The sequence below is a fragment of the Furipterus horrens genome, unplaced genomic scaffold (genome assembly GCF_987537825.1).
Source record: "Furipterus horrens unplaced genomic scaffold, mFurHor1.1.pri manual_scaffold_11, whole genome shotgun sequence".
Lineage (NCBI taxonomy): Eukaryota > Metazoa > Chordata > Mammalia > Chiroptera > Furipteridae > Furipterus > Furipterus horrens.
The window spans coordinates 8,619,684-8,637,920 of record NW_028327181.1 but is presented as its reverse complement, the minus strand read 5'-3'; the positions used below and the strand labels follow the sequence as shown (position 1 = coordinate 8,637,920).

Here is an 18,237-nt window from a genome sequence, read left to right as displayed (position 1 = left end):
CTTGTCCCCTCCTCCCACCCCCACCCCCTCAACCCCGTGTGAGATGTTGGGTTTCTTCTTCATGAGACATTGTGGAGAAGTCGCAGTGGTTGGAGAGGCGTAGGGGGCGGACTACCTCCGCTGCCCCCTCGTCCCCCTTTTTTCTCTCTGGGAGGAGGAGGCGGGGAAGGGGGTTTGCAGAGCAAGCGATGGATGAGGAAAACATGACGAAAAGCGAGGAGCAGCAGCCTCTGAGTTTGCAAAAAGCCTTACAGCAGTGCGAGTTGGTCCAAAACATGATAGACCTGAGTATCTCCAACCTGGAAGGGCTTAGGACCAAATGTGCTACCTCCAACGACCTCACACAAAAAGAAATCCGGACCCTGGAGGTAGGTGTTGCTCTCCGGTGGGGGCCAAGAATGCAGCCCTTCCTCCCCTCGTCTCTCTCCCCCCATCCCTTTCCCTTTGATTTTGTGTGTTGCGGGGTGGTGGTGGGGGTGGGTGGGAGGGTAGCAAGGGGGGCTGATGTGGTTTTCTGTGATTTATCTTCTTGCAAAGCCTGCACCGACTGAACGTCCCTTCCCTGCACGGCTGTCGTCTACGCTTGGCTGGGTTGGTGGTAGTAGTAGTAGTAATTGTTATTCTTTATTTATTATTATTATTGTGGCTGTTAGGATCGTTCTCTTCCTCTCCGAGGAGTGAGTTCTCTCTTTTCTGCTTGTGGATTTGTTTATAAGCCAGGGGGGCTTGTGTGCCGGGTAAGACATTAAGGCGCTGCAGAGAACCCACGTGATCTTGCGCATTCTGCAGGTGGTCAAAAGGTGGTTTTTGCTCGCAGGATGGGGTTGCCTATAAATATAGATCTCGTCGTCTCTCCGCCTCCTTCCCAGCTCCCCTGTTTGCTCCTTGGATTGTTTTTGTTTGTTTGTTTTCTTAGTGATATACATGTAGGGAGGTAAGATGCATTAAAAAAAAAAATTCCCAATGAGCTGCCCATTTTCAACCAAATCATTTTGATGCTGGGAACTGTTGCAGGCCTAAAACGTGTAAAAAGATTTTAAAAAAAATATGCCCGGATCAGGGCACACAAGTGGTGTGGGGAAATACTCCTGAATCTCGGTGGGACCCTGAAGAAAGGGGTCGGAGGAGGAGTTATCTTGGGCATGTTGTAACATTCCTTCCAACAGAACTTGAGGGGGAGTTTGGAGCAGTTTCGTAGGGGGTGGGGTAGATGCAAAGTTACTCAGAAGGAAGATGGCAGAAATTTTTTCTTCCAAAGGCCCTTTGGTCAAAGGAGGAAGGTTTCCAGAGCTTTAGAATATGCCTGGCGTCCACAAAATCACTGGGCCTCCACATCGAGACATCGGAAGGGCTGGGTGCGCGTCCCTCCCTCAAACTGGCCCAGCTGTACACATGGCTTGATTAAATTTGGGAACTCCCAATCGCTGGCAGTTGATGAGTTTCCAAGGCCTGAACTCTTCAGTTTTTAATAGAATCCTTTAGCAGCCCCTTGTAGCCTGGATGACCACCTCTCTGGGATTCCCTTTCAAGCCTTTCTTTTTCCTCCATGGTTTTAAATTTGGCTGGATGTCAGCAGGCAGGAAGGTCATCGTTTTGAAAGAGGAGTTAGTGTGTGTGTGTTGAATATGCTATTTGCTACCCTAGAATACATGTGCACCTGTCATCTGGGAAAATGATCCTCAGAAATGAAATAAGATGAATGTCAAGGGGTGTCCGAGGAGTGGAAATTCTGTTGGGAGGCACAGGTATTTTCTTTCTCGGTGCTTTGGGAGAGCAGTCTGGGCCCGGATTCTGCTGCTGGGAGAAAAAGTGTGGGATGCTCAGACCCAGCCTTCTGCCTGAGAGATGGTTCTGTTCAGAACTGCATGCGGTAAATAAACAAGTAACCCAAAGGGCCACCTGCGGTCTCTTCTGTTTCTGTGAGAAGGGAGTCCTGCGTGGTAGTTTGTGTGTTATGGGAGCTTCCCCAGTTTTCTTTCCCTCTGTTCCACATGCCCCATCCTCTGATGACTCTCTGGACGATGGTGACGGTCTCAGTGGGCCCTGGATTCAGTTGCTGCTTTTCTGCCTGGCGGTTTTCTTTTTAATCCGGGGGGTGGAGGCATTGGTATGATGGGAGGCATTGGTATGATGGGAGGTTGCAGTTACTGGGACCACATCTGTTTGTTAGTTTCCTAGTCTCAATATGCCTCGGAGCATGCCAACCACTTTATCTATGTTGCCTGTGGAAGGGTCTTGAGGTCCCCGGTCTTTAGGGCTTGAGGGGGGCCACTGAGATGGGGCTGGTGACTCTGGGTTCAGCCAAGTCCTGCCAAGCTTCTGTAGGATTTGAACCCACAGGGTTTTTATATCTCAGTCATTCCCAAATTTCGTATATCAAAATCACCCTGGGAGCTTGTTAAAAATGCACATCCCCAGCCTCTAATCCCACAGAGTCTAATTCAGTTGTGATTGGAGGGGGCCCAGGAATCTGCATGTAATAAACAGTCCTGGTGTTTCTGATGCATGTTTTCATGTTGACACTTTGAGAAATACTATAATCTATTAGGAGACAGATGTCATACACAGCTCAGCTACTTAATAGCGACAACTTCCTGCTCCCAAACACTAAATAAAGTATTACATTGAAAGACTATCCCCAAAAACTTGGTAATAAGCAAAATTTACCAACATACATATACACCTGTAGAAACAAAATGTACAACATGGACTTAGTCTTCAAGAAGCACACTTCATAGCCTGGCTGCTGTGGCTCAGTGGATTGAGCGTCGACCTGTGAGCCAAATGCTGCTGGTTCGATTCCCAGTCAGGGCACATGATTAGGTTGCACGTCAGGTCCCCAGGTGGGGGCGCGAGTGAGGGCAACCACACAGTGATGTTTCTCTCCCTCTCTCCTTTCCCCTCTTTCTAAAGATCAATAAATAAATGAAATAAACAAATAATTTAAAAAAAAAGAAGCACACTTCATGGCTAGGGACACAGGGCTAATAATATAGATGTGCAATAATGATAAAGTAAATAACAGTAAATAACATGGGGAAAAAGCATGTGGGTCCATTGGGAATGTGTTCAGCTGCATGAACTGGAAAATCCAGCCACGACGATTAATCAAATAATAGTTTATTTTTCTCATGTCACCAGAAGTCTGGAGGCATGTGGTTACAAGGTGGCCTCTGAGGCTTCAGCCATTACAGCAGGGTTCAAAACAGGAAGGAGCGGAACTGGGCGAGTGTCAAGGCATAACTGGCCCCTATCTTTGTTTGGCTTCCCCAGGACACCCCCTGCTCGCTACCCTACAGATGATGTTTAATTATGTCTTCCCGGCCAGAACTGGGTCACAGGGCTAGGCCTAGCTGCAAGGCTGGAAGGGGAGACATGGGAACACCATTGTGATTACCTTGGTGGGTCACGATCCCTTGCCTTGGTTGACCTGTTGCCCCTGCGTACAAAGCCAGGGTGGATTGCCAGTATGGTGGCCCCAGTGTATTATGGGAGAAAGATCATGAGTTTTGGAGTGAGACTGATGTTTGGAATTCTAGCTCTTCTACTTTATCTCGGGCCAGTGATTTAAATGTCCTCACCCATGGTTTAATATTTGGTAAAATGGCGGTGGTAGAATGACATTACCTACCTCAGAGGTGGTCATGAGGATTAAAAGGGATGACATTTTCAAGGGTCTAGTGCTATCACTGGCACAGCGCCTGCAGGTGCTAAATAAATGATAGCTGTTATGATTAGCATTGCACGGTGTGGAGGTGAGGACGTGGTAGGCAACGTCCCAGATCTGAGAGAGAGGAGAAGGAACTTGAGCAGCATTTCCAAAGTACTTTCTAGGGACTCCTCATTCTGTGGAACGTTAGCATTTTTCATTTTTTCAACAAATGCTGAAATCCAGGCTCTGGACTAGATGTTGGTCGTCAACAAGTGTTCAGTAGACAAAGTGAATTTTAATTTTCATATGTTTGGGAAAAGTTGAATTAAGCAAAGGGAAATAGGCGTCTTTACTGCAGGACTTCTCAGAGCCTTGAAGATGCCAGATACATTTCTTGTGACACCAAGAGAGGGTATAGTCTGTCCGAGGATATCTCTCGGGGCTGATGTTCCACAGAACACACCTGGGGAAGCACAGAAGCAGTTCTGGTCGGGGGCCGGGAGCCCTGAGTGGCGTGAGGAGCAGGGGATGGTGAGATGGCAGTTGGGGGCTCGCCGGGCAAGAACAACAAAGCAGATGGAGCGCTTGCATGCCTTTATGGGGCAGCTCAGGACCATTGGCCCAGAATGGACAGTGTCATTAGACACGAGTGTAGGTTGCTACCTGCTGGGGTCTGACTTAGCACAGGGGAGTCAGATCAATAAAGTTTCACCCCCTTGAGGGAGGAGACAGAAGTCTTCAAAAGTTTGGGAGTGAATACAATTTTAAAAAAATAAGAAAAAGATGTTTGAAGGTTAGTGTGACGGCAGCCTGCAGCAGGGGCCGGCACTCAGTAACTAGCTGAGGCTTTGTGGGCCATGTGGTTTCCATCACAGCCGCTCAGCTCTGCCTTCGGAGCCGTGGGCAATACAAAAACGGACGTGTTCCGATAAAACTTTATTTGTGGACCCTGTGGGTTAAATTGGGTATAATTTTCACATGTTATAATGTATCATTTTCCTATTGATTATTTTGTCATTTAAAAATTCTTAGGTTCAGGGCTTTACAGAAACAGATGGTGGGTCAGATCTGGCCCATGGCTGTGGCTTGCAGATCCCTCCCTGGTCTATAGGGTGATGGGATAGAAAAGACCCAGGAGGCACAGAGTTCATCTGAAAGGTGAGCAAGTGAGGCTAGGATGGGAGGGTGCTGGCCACATGCAGATAGTTCTGACCTGGCTTCTATTTTGCTTAAATTAGAAGGGGAGGAAAATATCAGGGATACCTGGACTGTCTGTTAACTGCAGATTCCTGGGCCCTCTCCAATCCCAACTGAATTAGACTGTGTGGGGTTAGAGGCTGGGAATGTGTATTTTTAAAAGTTCCCTGGGTGATTTTGAGACACAGCAAGGGCACTGTAGCTGCACATGTATTAATTATTTGGTCTTCATATGTTCCGTCTCCATGATGGATTCTCTTGTAACAAACCGTCTCTAGACTTAATTATGTTTGGGAATCTTTGGACTTCAGACAGCTTGTTATTTTCCATGATGCTCTGCACTGGGATTGGCCTGGTGGCTTTTTGGCTGGTCTTGCCTGGGCTCACTCATGCGACCACATTCGGCTGGTAAATGGGCTAGTGGCTGAGACAGCTGAGCCCCTCCCTCCACGTGGCCTCCCCAGCGGGATAGCCTGAGTTTCTTACATGTCCCCGCTGTTCCAAGAGGGCAAGAGCGAAAGTCGCAAGGTGTCCTAAGGTTTAGAAGTCACACAGTGTCTCTTCCATTGTGTTTTATGAGTTGAGGTATGTCACATGGGATGCCTGGATTTAAAAGGGGTGGGGGGTGGGGGAGGGAGGAATAGACTCCACCTCTTGGTGGGAGGAGCTGCAAAGCATTTGTGGCCATATTTAATTTATACCAGATATGACTATTTAGTGAGACCTACTGTCTGCCCGACGCTGTTTTAGGCCCTGGAAACACAGTGATGAACAAGACAGGTGAGGCCCCTGCTCTCACGGTGCTTTTATTCATGTGTGAATGTCAAGGTGGGGTAGGACCGGACAGGCAATAAACAAGCGGGCTGAGAATGTTGGTTAGTGTATTACTTAAGAGAGGCTATGACAAATCGATCCCTACATGTGTAATGGCTCTGAAATAGTAGAAGTCTTTTTCTTGCTCATAGAGCAGTCCAAGATGAGTGTTCTTGGTCAGTGGGCCTTTCTCTCATACCCCAGGCCCCTTCCATCCCGCAATATTGTCATTGTTTTCATCCAGCAAGGGGAGAAAATGTGAAGGCAAAGCCCCTAAAAAGCCTCATCCTGAAGTTGCCCTGACCAGTTCGGCTTGCATTTCATTGGCTAGAATTTAGTCCCTGCAAAGAAGATGGGGGGTGGGGGGGGCAGGAAGAAGAGGAAGAACAGTTTGCTGAAAGTCTGGGAGCCTCTGCCACGACCATTGATAAGCTACTGTCACAATGAACTCTTGCTCCACAAACGCAGTGGCTGAAAACCAGAGTCGTTTATTCGCTCACGAGTCTGCAGTTTCGGCTGGACCCACCTGGCCAGTTCTGCCCATCTTGCCCGGCTACTCACGTGGTGGGGGTCACCTGGTGGCTCGACTGGAGCTGGGTGGTGTGAGATGGCCTTGTTCACATGGCTGGTGGTTTACTTATATCGCGGTTCACTTATCGGGCCTCACTGTATCACGGGATTTAAAAAAATATTATATTTAATTATTTATCGCAGATTTTTCGCTATATCGCGGGATTTTGCGGTACTGTATACGCATGTTGTTAAAGTTACGTAGGTGTAAGGGTGTAGAATAAATGTAAGGTTCCTACTTCGCAGGGGGTGGGGGGTGGGTCTGGAACGTAATACCGGCAATAAATGAGGGAATACTGTACTTCGGTTTTTCTCCACATGGTTTCTCCAGCAGGACAGCCCAGATTTCCTATGTGGTGGCTGCGGCAGTGTCCCAAGGGGACAAACCCCAGCACACAGCCCCTCTTAGTCTCTGCTTCTGTAATCTTTGCTAATGTCCCATTGGCCAAAGCAAGTTACGTGGATAGGCCCGGAGTCAGTGTGGAAGTAACTGTCCAAGGGTATGAATTCCAGCAGGTGTATTCACTGGGGGCCAATGAACAATCTAGTATAACCATGTACCACAGCTATGAAAACACAACAGAACCAAACAAAACCGAAAGAGCTTGGGAAAGAGAGGGAGAGGCATGGGATAATCAGCAAGGATCTCTCTCTTTAAAGATTTTGTTTATTTCACTTTTCGAGAGAAGAGAAGGGAGGGAGAAGGAGAGGGAGAGAAACACTGATGTGCGAGAGAAACATCGGTCGGCTGCCTCGCGCACATGCCCCGACTGGGGACCTGGCCCTGTGACCCAGGCATGTGCCCTGACAGGGAGTCGAACCAGCGACCTTTGGACTGGCAGGCTGGTGCTCAACCCCCTGGCCACACCAGTCAGGGCAGCAAGGATCTCTTGAAGATGTTTTGCTGATTTGAGGAAGCAAACCATGAAAATCTGGGGAATACACCAAGCAGGGGGAAACAGCAGATGCAAATTTCTTGGGCGGGACTGTGCTCCGCACTGGTTGGAGAGGAGTGAGTGTGTCGGGATGGGATGAGGGACACAGTGAGCGACAAGCAGGGACCTGCTAATACAGGGCTTGCCCAAGACCCTTGGATTTTGTTCTGTAAACAGGGGGTGACCGATTTATGTTTTTAAAAGATCCTTCAGATTGCTGCAGGAAAATAGACCGTGGGGGGTAAGAATGGGAGCTGGGAGACAAGTTGGGAGGTTAGTGTGGAAGTCAAAGCCAAAAACAACTGTGCTTTGAGCTATTATGATGGTTGGGGGATGGGCAAGCGACTGGATTCAGAAGGTCAAGTGCCTGGGAGGTGCTCATGAATTTGATATGGGGGAGGGGCTGAAGGAAAAGAAGTAAGGACTGTTCCTAGGGGTTGGGTCTAAGAACTGAGTGAATGGCGCCCCAGTTTGAAATGTGGAGACTGGGAGTGGAATAGGTTGAGCTTGGCAGTCAAGCCCTGTTTGGACATGTTGCATTTGTCAAGCAGGCAGTTGGGTGTATGAGCCTGGACGTCTGAGGAAGGCTGGAGATATGAAGTGCTCTCAATATGTCGGCAACATCTTTTCATATGATGAAGTATTATTTTAATATCTGCATGGTATTACATGGCTATATCATAATTCAACCAAAATTCCACGGGCAGATGTTTGTTTAGAATTTTCCATTATTATAAATAACACTGTAGTAGACATCCTTGTGGCCTGCGGTAGTCCTTGCCTTCAGTTCCTGGAAGTGGAATTGCTAGGTCCACGGCTATGCCAAGTTTCAGGTTTTGCCCCATTGCCCTTCACCAGCAGCGCGGGAAAGGGCCCAGCGCCCCGTATCCTCCGCGTGGGTTTCTGGTCCCTGTGATGTTTTGAGGATCAGGAGCCCAGGGTTAAGGAGGCCGTTATGTCAGGTTGGAATCTCATCTTCCCTGTTTTGCGCTGGTAAAGCTCTGGGGACCTGCAGTGACAGGAGGAGCCCTTGGTTTTCGCACACAGGGGCCAGCCTGGGAAGTCTTAGCCTCTTCCCCTGCCTGTTTTCCGGAAGATTTGGGTGGGAGGTGGTCTCGTAATTCTGAGTCCATGGCAAAAGTTATTTCTGAAGGGTTTACTACCCCCGTGGGTTTTGGGAGTGGGTTCTACTGGGGCACTTGCTACCCTTCTTCCTCTGATGGACAGAACCCTGGGGAGTCTCTTCCCCCAGAGGATCGGTCATTTTCTGGGCTTACATCCATCTGGCCCCAAATGCTGGGACCTGGCCCTCCTCCTGGTCCCTATCATGATGCTCTGCATCTGGGGGCTGGGGAGGTGTTCAGCTGAGGAAGATGAAGGGCCTGTGGCATTAGGAAGGGGGATGGAGAAGCTGAGGGATGGGAAGAGGGACAAAAATGGTGACCTTTGGAACATCTCTCAAGTGGATAGGGGCCGCGAGTGTGGTTGTTCCTGATTTACAAGTGAGCTTCCTGAGGTTTAGAGTCAGCGATTTAACCCAAACTGCAAATTAAGGCAGCCACAGATACAGGACGAGGTCTGCCGCTCTGCCGAGGGTTTCCCAAAGGCTGAGGGCCTGGGAGGGAAGACAGGAAGGTGAGAGCCAAGGGAGGGCGAGGGCAAGTGCGGATGACAATGGCGATGTGAGTAGACGTGGTGGCTACAGGATTAATGAGAGTCATAGCGATGGCCTGCTCTGTCACTTGGGTGCTTTCACTGGTGACTGTTACAGATGACAACTATTGAAAAGGCATCCAGGGCTGCTCGAGACAAAGCAGGGCATCCACAGAGACAAGAAAGGATGAGAAGAAGAGCGGCAAACATTTCAGACCTGAGAGGTTCAACACAGTAGCGGTAGCGGCTTATGGCCTTGGCTACTGACCAGCTGAAATTTGCATTCCAATTGAAATGTGCTATCAGCATAAAACTCACCCTGGCTCCTGAGCTCTTAGTATGAAGAAAAGAATGTAAAAGATCTTATTAATAATGTATATATATTGACAACATGTTGAAACGGTACTATTTTAGACATATTGGGTTAAATAAAGTATGTTAAAATTAATTTCACTCATACCTTATGACCTTATTTTCCTGAGGCTACTAGGAAATTTTAAATGACCTGGGTGGCTCTCAGTATATTTCAGTTGGATGGCCCTGCTTTTGAGCGTTGAGGTGATTTCTCTGTTTTGCTATGATGGAGATCTTGGTCTTGATAAAGCCTGAAAATATGGGCCCCCTGGAGTATAGGCAGCCATTGATGAAGGCAGTGGCTGCCTTCCAAAGAAGGATGCCTTCGATTTCCTGGGTCCAATAGAAAACTGAGATGAAGGCTCAGAAAAAAAGAATGTAATTGAGTCCCTGGAAATTTTGGGTGGGTGCTTGGGGCCGCAGAGCCGGGTACTTAGGGGGCTTGGGCTCCACCATAGGAACTGCGTGGGTTCCAGTCTGAGTTCAGGATTCACTAGCTAAGTAGCCTTGGCCAAATGCACTCTCCTTCCGGAGCCTCAGTTTCCTTGCGTACAAAGTCGGGATAATCTTACGGAGAACTGTTATGCTGATGGCATGGAATCATGCACTAAGGAGCTGAGTGGAGGGACAGGAACATGGCAGATGCTTAATTATGGTTCCCTTTGGTACTTTCGCTTATCATCCTCCCTATAGATTGGTATGGGGGGTGGGTGCTGCAGCCCTCCCTGCTGGTTAGCATATTGTAGCCTTCCCGGGAGGGGCCGTCCTTGAGTGTGTCTTTCATGCATTCCATGAGTGTTCACTGCGCCCCCAGCGTGTGAGAGGCAGGGGGCTACCCTAGCAAGGCGTGAGAAGAAGAAACCCACGGAAGCCATCTCTGGGGCAAGGGCACACCTGCTAGCGAACGAGATTCCGATACCCAGACCTGAATCTTTGGAGTCGCTCACAGATGCCTCCCTTCTCATCAGCACCTGGCAGGCTTTAGCCTTCACCCCGTGTGCTCATCGCAGCTCTAAGTTGGACAACAAAGTACAGTCATGTGCCACTTAACGACAGGGACACGGTCTAAGAAATGTGACGTTAGGTGACTTCCTCTTCGTGGGAACATCACAGAGTACACTCCCACAAACCTAACTGGTATCACCCGGTGATCTTCAACCCTTTTCTTCTCACGGCACACCAAAATATATGTTAATTTTTTGCCAGTCTGACAAAAAAATAGGTATAGTTTTGATTCATGCACACCAGATGGCTATTGTGTTGGCTGTTGTCACGTTTTTATTTGACAACCTAAGGGAAAAGAGGTCGGTGCCCTTGAACAGAGTCAGACATTGCAGTTCCATCGGTTTTTGCTTTATTTATTTTGAACTCTTTTGTTCAGTGTAGACACGTTTGGGATGGTTGTTTTCTCAGTGAGTTGACCCTATATCATTATGTGGAGTTACTGTTCATCTCTGCTAATTTTCTTTGCTCTGAAAACTCCTTTCTCCGGTATTAATATGGCCACCCAGCTTCTCTTTGCTCACAGTTGTGCAATCAATCCCCCTTTCTGATTCCGGAATATTACCATCAACACACACACACACACACCCCTCTTGTATCTGTTAACGGTCAATCCCATTTCCCTGCCCTTCATCCCCTGGCAACCACTAATCCATTTTCTGTTGCTGGGGTTTTACCTGTTCTGGATATTTCACGTCAATGATATCATACAGTATGTGGCTTTTTGCATCTGGCCCTCTTCACTTAGCATATCGTCTTCAGGGTCCGCCCAGGTTGGAGCACAGGTCAGTACTTCATTCCCTCCTATGGATAGACCCATTTTGTTGATCCATCCATCAGCGGTCTTTGGGGTTGTTTCCACCTGCGGTTATTGTGACTAGTGCTGCTGCGAACATTTGTTTGCTAGGAGAATGGGGATCTGTTTTTCCTCTGCCAAAAGCGAAAGAAACGTCCACAAGTTCAGGCTGGTACATGGTTAGGGACCTGAGAATCAGAAGTTCCTTCCATACCTTTGTGGCTGTACATGATGGTCTACGTGACAGTTCCCTGGAGCCTGGGTGGCTATTCTGGCTCTAGGTGCCAGGTGATGAATTGTTCACACTGACTTCAGACATGGAAGTCATTAAATAAAATAGTCATTTTAGAGAGAGTTCTGGACCTTAAAGCACAGCATATTCACTATAGAAAAATAGAGCATGTGTTTAATAAAAAAAAAAGTAAACCCACTTAGAGTCCTACCACCCACAGATCAACGTTAACACCTTGTTATAGAGTCTTACAAAGGCGTTTGCTCAAGCCAATATGTATTTTTATGTGATTTTGAAGAATAACTATGTTTTATACATTTCGTAGTCTTCACTTTTCCTCTTAAAAGTTGACTTTAAGACATGAATGCCTTTCCCTGCCAAAACCATTTTTTAACAGCATTTCAAACGACTGCTAACATTCCAGCTTTAAGATACGGCAGAATTTAGTTGACCCAACTCCCTTTGGTGAGTTAGTTTATTTCAGATTTTTCTTTCTGCTCTCATAAACACAGCCTAATGACTACTTTTGAAATGAAATCTTTGTAAAGCATTATTTTTGCTTCCTTAAGAAATATACTTTACCCCTGGCCAGTGTGGCCCAGTGGATTGGAGGGTCCGCCTGTGGATTAAAAGGTCGTGGGTTCGATTCCTGGTCAAGGGCACATACCCAGGTTGCGAGTTCGATCCCCAGTCAGGGCGCGTACAAGAAGGCAACCAATAGATGTTTCTCACATCGATGTTTCTCTCCCTCCCTCTATCTCTCTCCCTCCCTCACACTCTAAAAAATAAAAGCAATGAAAAAATGTCCTCAGGTGAGGATTAAAAAAAAAAAAAAAAAAAAAAAAAAAAAATATATATATATATATATATATATATATATATATATATATATGCTTTAGAAGTAGAATTACTGTGTGCTTTTAAGGCTTTTTCTCATCCATGGGTTGCTGGTCCTTTAGAAAGAACATACCAATTTATAACCCTCTCAGAGTTTGCAAGAGTAGAGTTTGTGGCTTTGCATTTTCAGGAATGAGAACTGTGAGAGGTAAATGTTTCCAATAGATCTGTGACTTAAAAAAACATGTAAAGTCACTTTACTACATCTGTGAATCAACTTGCGATGAGCGCAGAAACTTGAGGCAGACAGGGATTTTTAAAAACGCGCTTTCAGCTGAAGTAAGTACAGTTAGAATCACATTCCTGACATGGAAGCCCACTTGAAGGTGACATTTTTCACAAGTGCGATCAGAAAGGGTATGAGTGTGTCAGGCGAGGCTGCCTGGTTTCCAGGGGGCTCTCAGTCAGCTGTTTTCTGGGACCAGGCAGGACACCCACAGAAGGAAAAAAGACCAGAAGCAGGACACTTGGGAGGTGTCGTATGGGCCATGGTGAACTCCAGGGTACAGGTCACACATTCTATAGATGTTAGTATTGCCCGTCGATAGGATTTGGGCCTAGTTTTTCCAGATATTTCCATTTTGCAATGGAATCCAGAAGTCAAAACTATAAATAAGGAGCAGACATTGCCTCACTATGGTCTGATCGTGTTACTGCTCTCCCCTTTAATTTAAACGCACGTGTGTGTGTTTAACCAGTGTCGAGCAAGGAAAAGGAAGGCACCCGTCATCAGCACCGCTGGAAGAATTTGTGAGCGCCAATGGTCTGATGATTGCTGTCGCAGATTCTTTCCTAATCCCATCCATGCAGGGGTTGAAAAACTTAAGGCTACATTGTTTAGCCTGGAGAAGATGGGGTCACCAATTATTTGTCGATTTTATAATGTTTGCTTACTGGGTGGCTATTCTCCATCTCCTGTGAGGGTAAAGTAAGCGCTGTGACTGGGACCAGACAGGGACACACATGCACACACACAGACACACACACACACACACACACATTGCAAACCTATACAAAAGTAGAGAGAATAGCATAATGCACCCATATGTACCCATCACACAATTTCAATGCTGATCAAATTATGGCCAGTAACCCCCCTCCTGCATTCTCTCCGGATTATTTTGAAGCATTTTCTAAAACTGTCATGGCATTTCCATCCTCAAATATTTTGGTGTGTGTTTCTAAAAAATGCTAAGTTCTCTGTTTAAGCACAACCCGATTACTATTATCCTACCAATAATTCCTCGGTCAGATATTTACTTTAATAACAAATCAAATGACCCTGCCCCAGCTCTGCTGACATTACCTAAAACAGTCTTGAAAATTGTCTTTGGAGTCACTCGACAAGAAAACAAGTCTCTTTATTTTTTTTCTCGGTCCCAAATGGTAGCCTTCATGATGGCCGTTTGATGATGGCCAATGACTTTTGTTCGTTTAAAACATATAAATAGTCACGTCCACCTTCAACAAACAAGATGTGTTCCCTTTGAAGATGATCGTGGCAGGGGCCTGAGCACAGCGTCTGGACAGAAACCCGGAGAGAAGAGTCAGGGCTTTGCGGTCGGGTGTCAGCCATTCCCACGGCTGCTCTGAACGGGGGCCTGACTGGTCAGTGTCCACCTCCCCCAGCCCCTCGCTCATCCCGCATCGCGTTAGGTGCACGAGACTGGAACAAAGTCTTGCCTCTGCGGTACTTACGACGTACAAATATACTGCCTACCAGCCACTGTGCTAGGTTCCTGGCCCACAGGATATATGGCTCGTGGATCTCGTGATGCGATTTAAAAACTACTACCTGAAGGGTGATGGAATTAACTAGAGATGAGGAAAGGCTCTTCCAGGCAGAGGGAGGTGTGTGCAAACGCCTGGACGGGGAAACAGCATGGGGCGTCTGAGGAAGCCAGTGAAGTCCTGCGTGGCTGGAGTACAGAGACTTTCAGGGCCACTGGAAGGCAAGGCGGTGGGGCAGCACGTTTTCCTTCTTCTCAACTGGCTTCCTTTGAATCTTTTTCCTACCTCGTCTCCTCCTTGTAGAAAAACGAGGCCTTCTCATTGCCAAACTGAATAAAACCCTGCACCCGGTGATCTCCATTTCTCAAATATGATTCGGAAGCATAACATGAATTGATTGGTCTCCTCAGGTGGAGGCAGGTTCTTTAACACCAAAGCCAACCCATAATAGTAAAGGTGGGCAAGGCCTGGAGAAGGGCAGGGTGGTGGGAGGGGAAATAAAGCCCGGAGAAAAGAGGGGGCGGAATGGAAATACATTCTAAGTCTTATGCTTTGTGGTTTATTATTAACAGCAGTGCAGAAAATGTCTCTGCAGAGTTATGAAAAATTCATTCCTAGCATGCTACAGGTCTGAGAGCTGGTCATTCTTTGATCAGATTAACGGTAATGAGAGCAGTCTTATATTAACTCAGATTAAGAGGAGAACTCTCCCCCACCACCATTCAGTCATACATGTATAATCACATTTCCTCACAGCCAGTCGCCCTTAGTTGTCTGCTAAGATGCAACTAAGGTCTTTGCAAAGGTAGAACCCGGACTGCAGGGGCGTGGTGTGTGTGGCTGAGAGCCCAGATGCCACCTTGAAACTGGGGTTCCAGGGGGAAGAGTCCTTGGACACTCTCCTGTGTTCCAGCTTTTGTCTCATCTCCCTGACACTGCTCTTCTATTTCCAGACCCGTTTTCTTCTTCCTGGCTCTGGTTCATGCCAACTCACAATTTCGCAGTGTCGAGCACCTACAACATGCCACGCAGTGTTTTAGGTGCTGGGGACACATCCCTGAGTGAAACAGGCAAAGAACCCTGCTTCAAGGCAACTCACATTCTAGCAAGGGGAGGCAGACAATAAGTAAGTAAACAAAGAGTAAAGAAACTAAAAGCATATTAGAAGGTGGTATCATGAAAAAACAGAAAGTAGAGCAGGCTTCATGGAAAAGATGACATTTGAGCAAAGACTGAAACCAAGTGAGGGAGTGATCCATGAGGAGCACTTAGAGGCGGGAGCCAAGGCATGTGCAAAGGCCCCGTGGTCTCAGAGGAACAGCCAGGACATGGTAACTGGAGTGAAGGGCTGAGGCTCAGGTCAGAGCAGCAAAGCGAGATCAGATCAGTAGGGTCTCTTAGACCAGTATAAAGATCTTTCCAACTGAAATGAAGTACATTGGAGGGGGAAGGGTTGAGCAGAGAAGTTCATGATCTGACTTCAGTTTTAATAGCATCCTTCTAGCTGATGGTTGAGAATAGGTTGTAAGAGGCATGACTAGAAGCAGGTAGATGGGTTAGAAGACTATCTCAGGTGAGGGACGATGGTAGCTCATACCAGACTGGTGAGCTGTGGTTGGATTTTGGGTGAATTTAGAAATAATAATTAACAGGGTTTCTATATATTTTGGACCATGCGCATTAACCGATGTAAAAAAAAATGGTGGTGTTTCCTGGTTGTATTAATCCAAACTCTTGGTTGCAAGGGATGGAAATGTATCTCAAACCGTTTATACAAAAAGCAGAATTTCTTTGGCTTATGTAACCGAGAAGCTTACGGGTAACACCAGCTTTGCCATGGCTGGGCCGAAGTACTTAAAAAAGGTAGGCAAGGGACTCACTCTCCAGCTCTCAGATCTGCTTCCTTTCTAGGCGGTTCTTCCTATGATGACAGGATGGTCCCTGTCAACTCCACACTTGCATTCTGTCATCTCAGCTGTGACGGAGGAAGAGCATGAATATCTCCCGGGGCTCCAGTGAATGTCTGGGGTATTCATTTCACTGGTCAGACATGATTCAGAGATCTTTTCCCTCAGGGTTCACAAAGTCAGCTGGATTTACATAATAGCCTCACTCCATGAATCAACTCTGGGACCAAGGTTCCTGTGCTTCCAGCATGTTCTCATGGCTGGCCTCCCCTTCAAGAGGGGCCATGTGTCTGATGGGACAACGTATGGATGGAGAACCGGAGCACAGAGTCTGGTCCCAGCCCTGCCGCCTTCTCTCTTACCCTTGTCTGTCTAGGGCAAGCGGCGTAACTTCACTGAGCTACAGAGGGTCCTGGGAGGATCAAAGGAAAGAAAGTTTGAAAGTGCTTGAGAAACTGGGCCCACGAGGCAGGGCCTGGCTGTATTGCTCCTGGTTAAAGAATACTTGATGTTTGCTGCTCGCAGGGCCACCAGATAAAATACAGGGTGCTCAGTTAAACTGGAATGTCAGGTAAGCAGTGAATACTTTTCCGGTATAAGTATGCCCAGATATTGCATAGGACATACTTATACTAAAAAAGTATTTGTTGTTTACCTGAAATTCAAATTTAATTGAATATTTTTTTATTTTCTAAATCTGGCAGCCAGAGGTGATCACAACAAGGAACATGTTATTATCCGTGCTCACTCATGGCTAACCCCAATAACCACTTCATGCTAGTGCCAGGAACAATCGCCAAATTGCAAACATCTCTAGTGTTTTCAGATTGGACAGGAGTGAACTTTTTGTTCTCTCTATTTATTTTTATTGTTGACGCTGTTACAGATGTCCTCATTTCTGCCCCCTTTGCCCGCCTCCCCCCATCCCTCACCACTCCCTTCCCGCTGGCCATCACCACACTGCTGTCTGCGTCTGTGGGTCAGGCATATATGTTCTTTGGTTAATTCCTTCACCTTCTTTCACCCAGTTCCCCTCTCCCCTCTGACAGCTGTCAGTCTGTTCCGTGTGTCCACCTCTGTTTCTGTTTAGTTCATCAGTTTATTGTGTTCATTAGATTCCACATGTAAGTGAGATCATATGGTCTTTGTCTTTCTCTGACTGGCTTATCTCACTGGGCACGATAATCTCCAGGTCTATCCATGCTGTCGCAGAAGGTAAGAGTGTCTTCTTTTTTACTGCTGCGTAGTATTCCATTGTGTAAATGTACCACAGTTTTTTTTATCCGCGCATCTACTGTTGGGCACTTAGGCTGTTTCCAGCACTTGGCTGTTGTAAATAATTCTGCTGTGAACACGGGCGCATGGATGCTTTCAAATCGGTGTTTTGGGATACTTAGGGTATATTCGCAGAAGTGGGATTGCTGGGTCAAAAGGCAGTTTTATTTTTAATTTCTCGAGGAGACTCCATACTGTTTGCCACAGCGGCTGCACCCGTCTGCATTCCCACCAACAGTGCACCGGGGTTCCCTTTTCTCCGCATCCTCGCCAGCACTTGTTGTTTGTTGATTTATTGATGATGGCCCTTCTGACAGGTGTGAGGTGATAGCTCGTTGTGGTTTTAATTTACATTCTTCTGGTGATCAGTGACATTGAGTATTTCTTCAGATGTCGGTGGGCCCTCTGAATGTCCTCTTTGGAGAAGTATCCGTTCCAGTCCTTTGCTCGTTTTTTCATTGGATTGTTTGTCTTCCTAGTGTGGAGTCATATAAGTTGTTTATATATTTTGGAAAATAAACCCTTATCATGTGTATCATTGGCAAATATGTTCTCCCATAAAGTGGGTTCCCTTTTCATTTTGTTGATGGTTTCTTTTGCTGTGCAGAAGCTTTTCAGTCTGATGTGGTCCCGTCTGTTTATTTTTTCCTTTATTTCCCTCACCCTAGCAGACATAGCAGCAAAAATACTTGAATTTGACTGTATACTTATGTCAATCCTCTGACACCATATTTTAAAATTCTGAATCTAAGATAGGTCTGAGTTTTGGGTATCAGTGTTGGTTTTTCCAGTTATGAGCTGTAACCTTTGGTTTAATCTGTGTGCCTCAGTTTCCCCATCTGTAAAGATAAGAAAATGCTATGGGGATTAGTTCTGCATCTGGTTCCTGACAAGTACTCGACAAATGTGAGCTGCTGGAGGCATAGTAAATCTATAGAAATCAATTAGGCTGGTCTAGAATAATCTGTGCTTGGTTTTCCAAATTAACTTCTCCACTATTTTTGGAAATTTTCTTTTTGAATTGTTTCTATGGTTTGGGCTTCATGCCTAGCAGATTGAACCCTGAAGTAGAGTAACAGGATGCAATCTTTTTTCTTTTCCAAGATTTTATTTATTTTACTTTCAGAGAGAGAGGAAGGGAAGGAGAAAGAGAGGGAGAGAAACATCATTGTGCAAGAGATACATCAGTCGGTTGCTTCCCTCATGCCCCCAACCGAGGACCC

At 46.6% G+C, this 18,237-nt stretch overlaps 1 protein-coding gene across 2 annotated transcripts in view; it reads left to right on the top strand.

Moving 5' to 3' along the window:
• The first annotated feature begins 124 nt into the window (after nucleotides 1–124).
• The window catches only part of KSR2 (kinase suppressor of ras 2), a 271,920-nt gene continuing 253,807 nt past the window's right edge, over nucleotides 125–18,237 (top strand). For both annotated transcript variants that reach the window (XM_090290536.1, XM_090290537.1), the window contains exon 1: nucleotides 125–368. In XM_090290536.1, coding sequence (XP_090146662.1) covers nucleotides 189–368 — 180 coding nt within the window. In that variant the 5' untranslated portion in view covers nucleotides 125–188. The remainder of the gene's footprint in view (nucleotides 369–18,237) is intronic.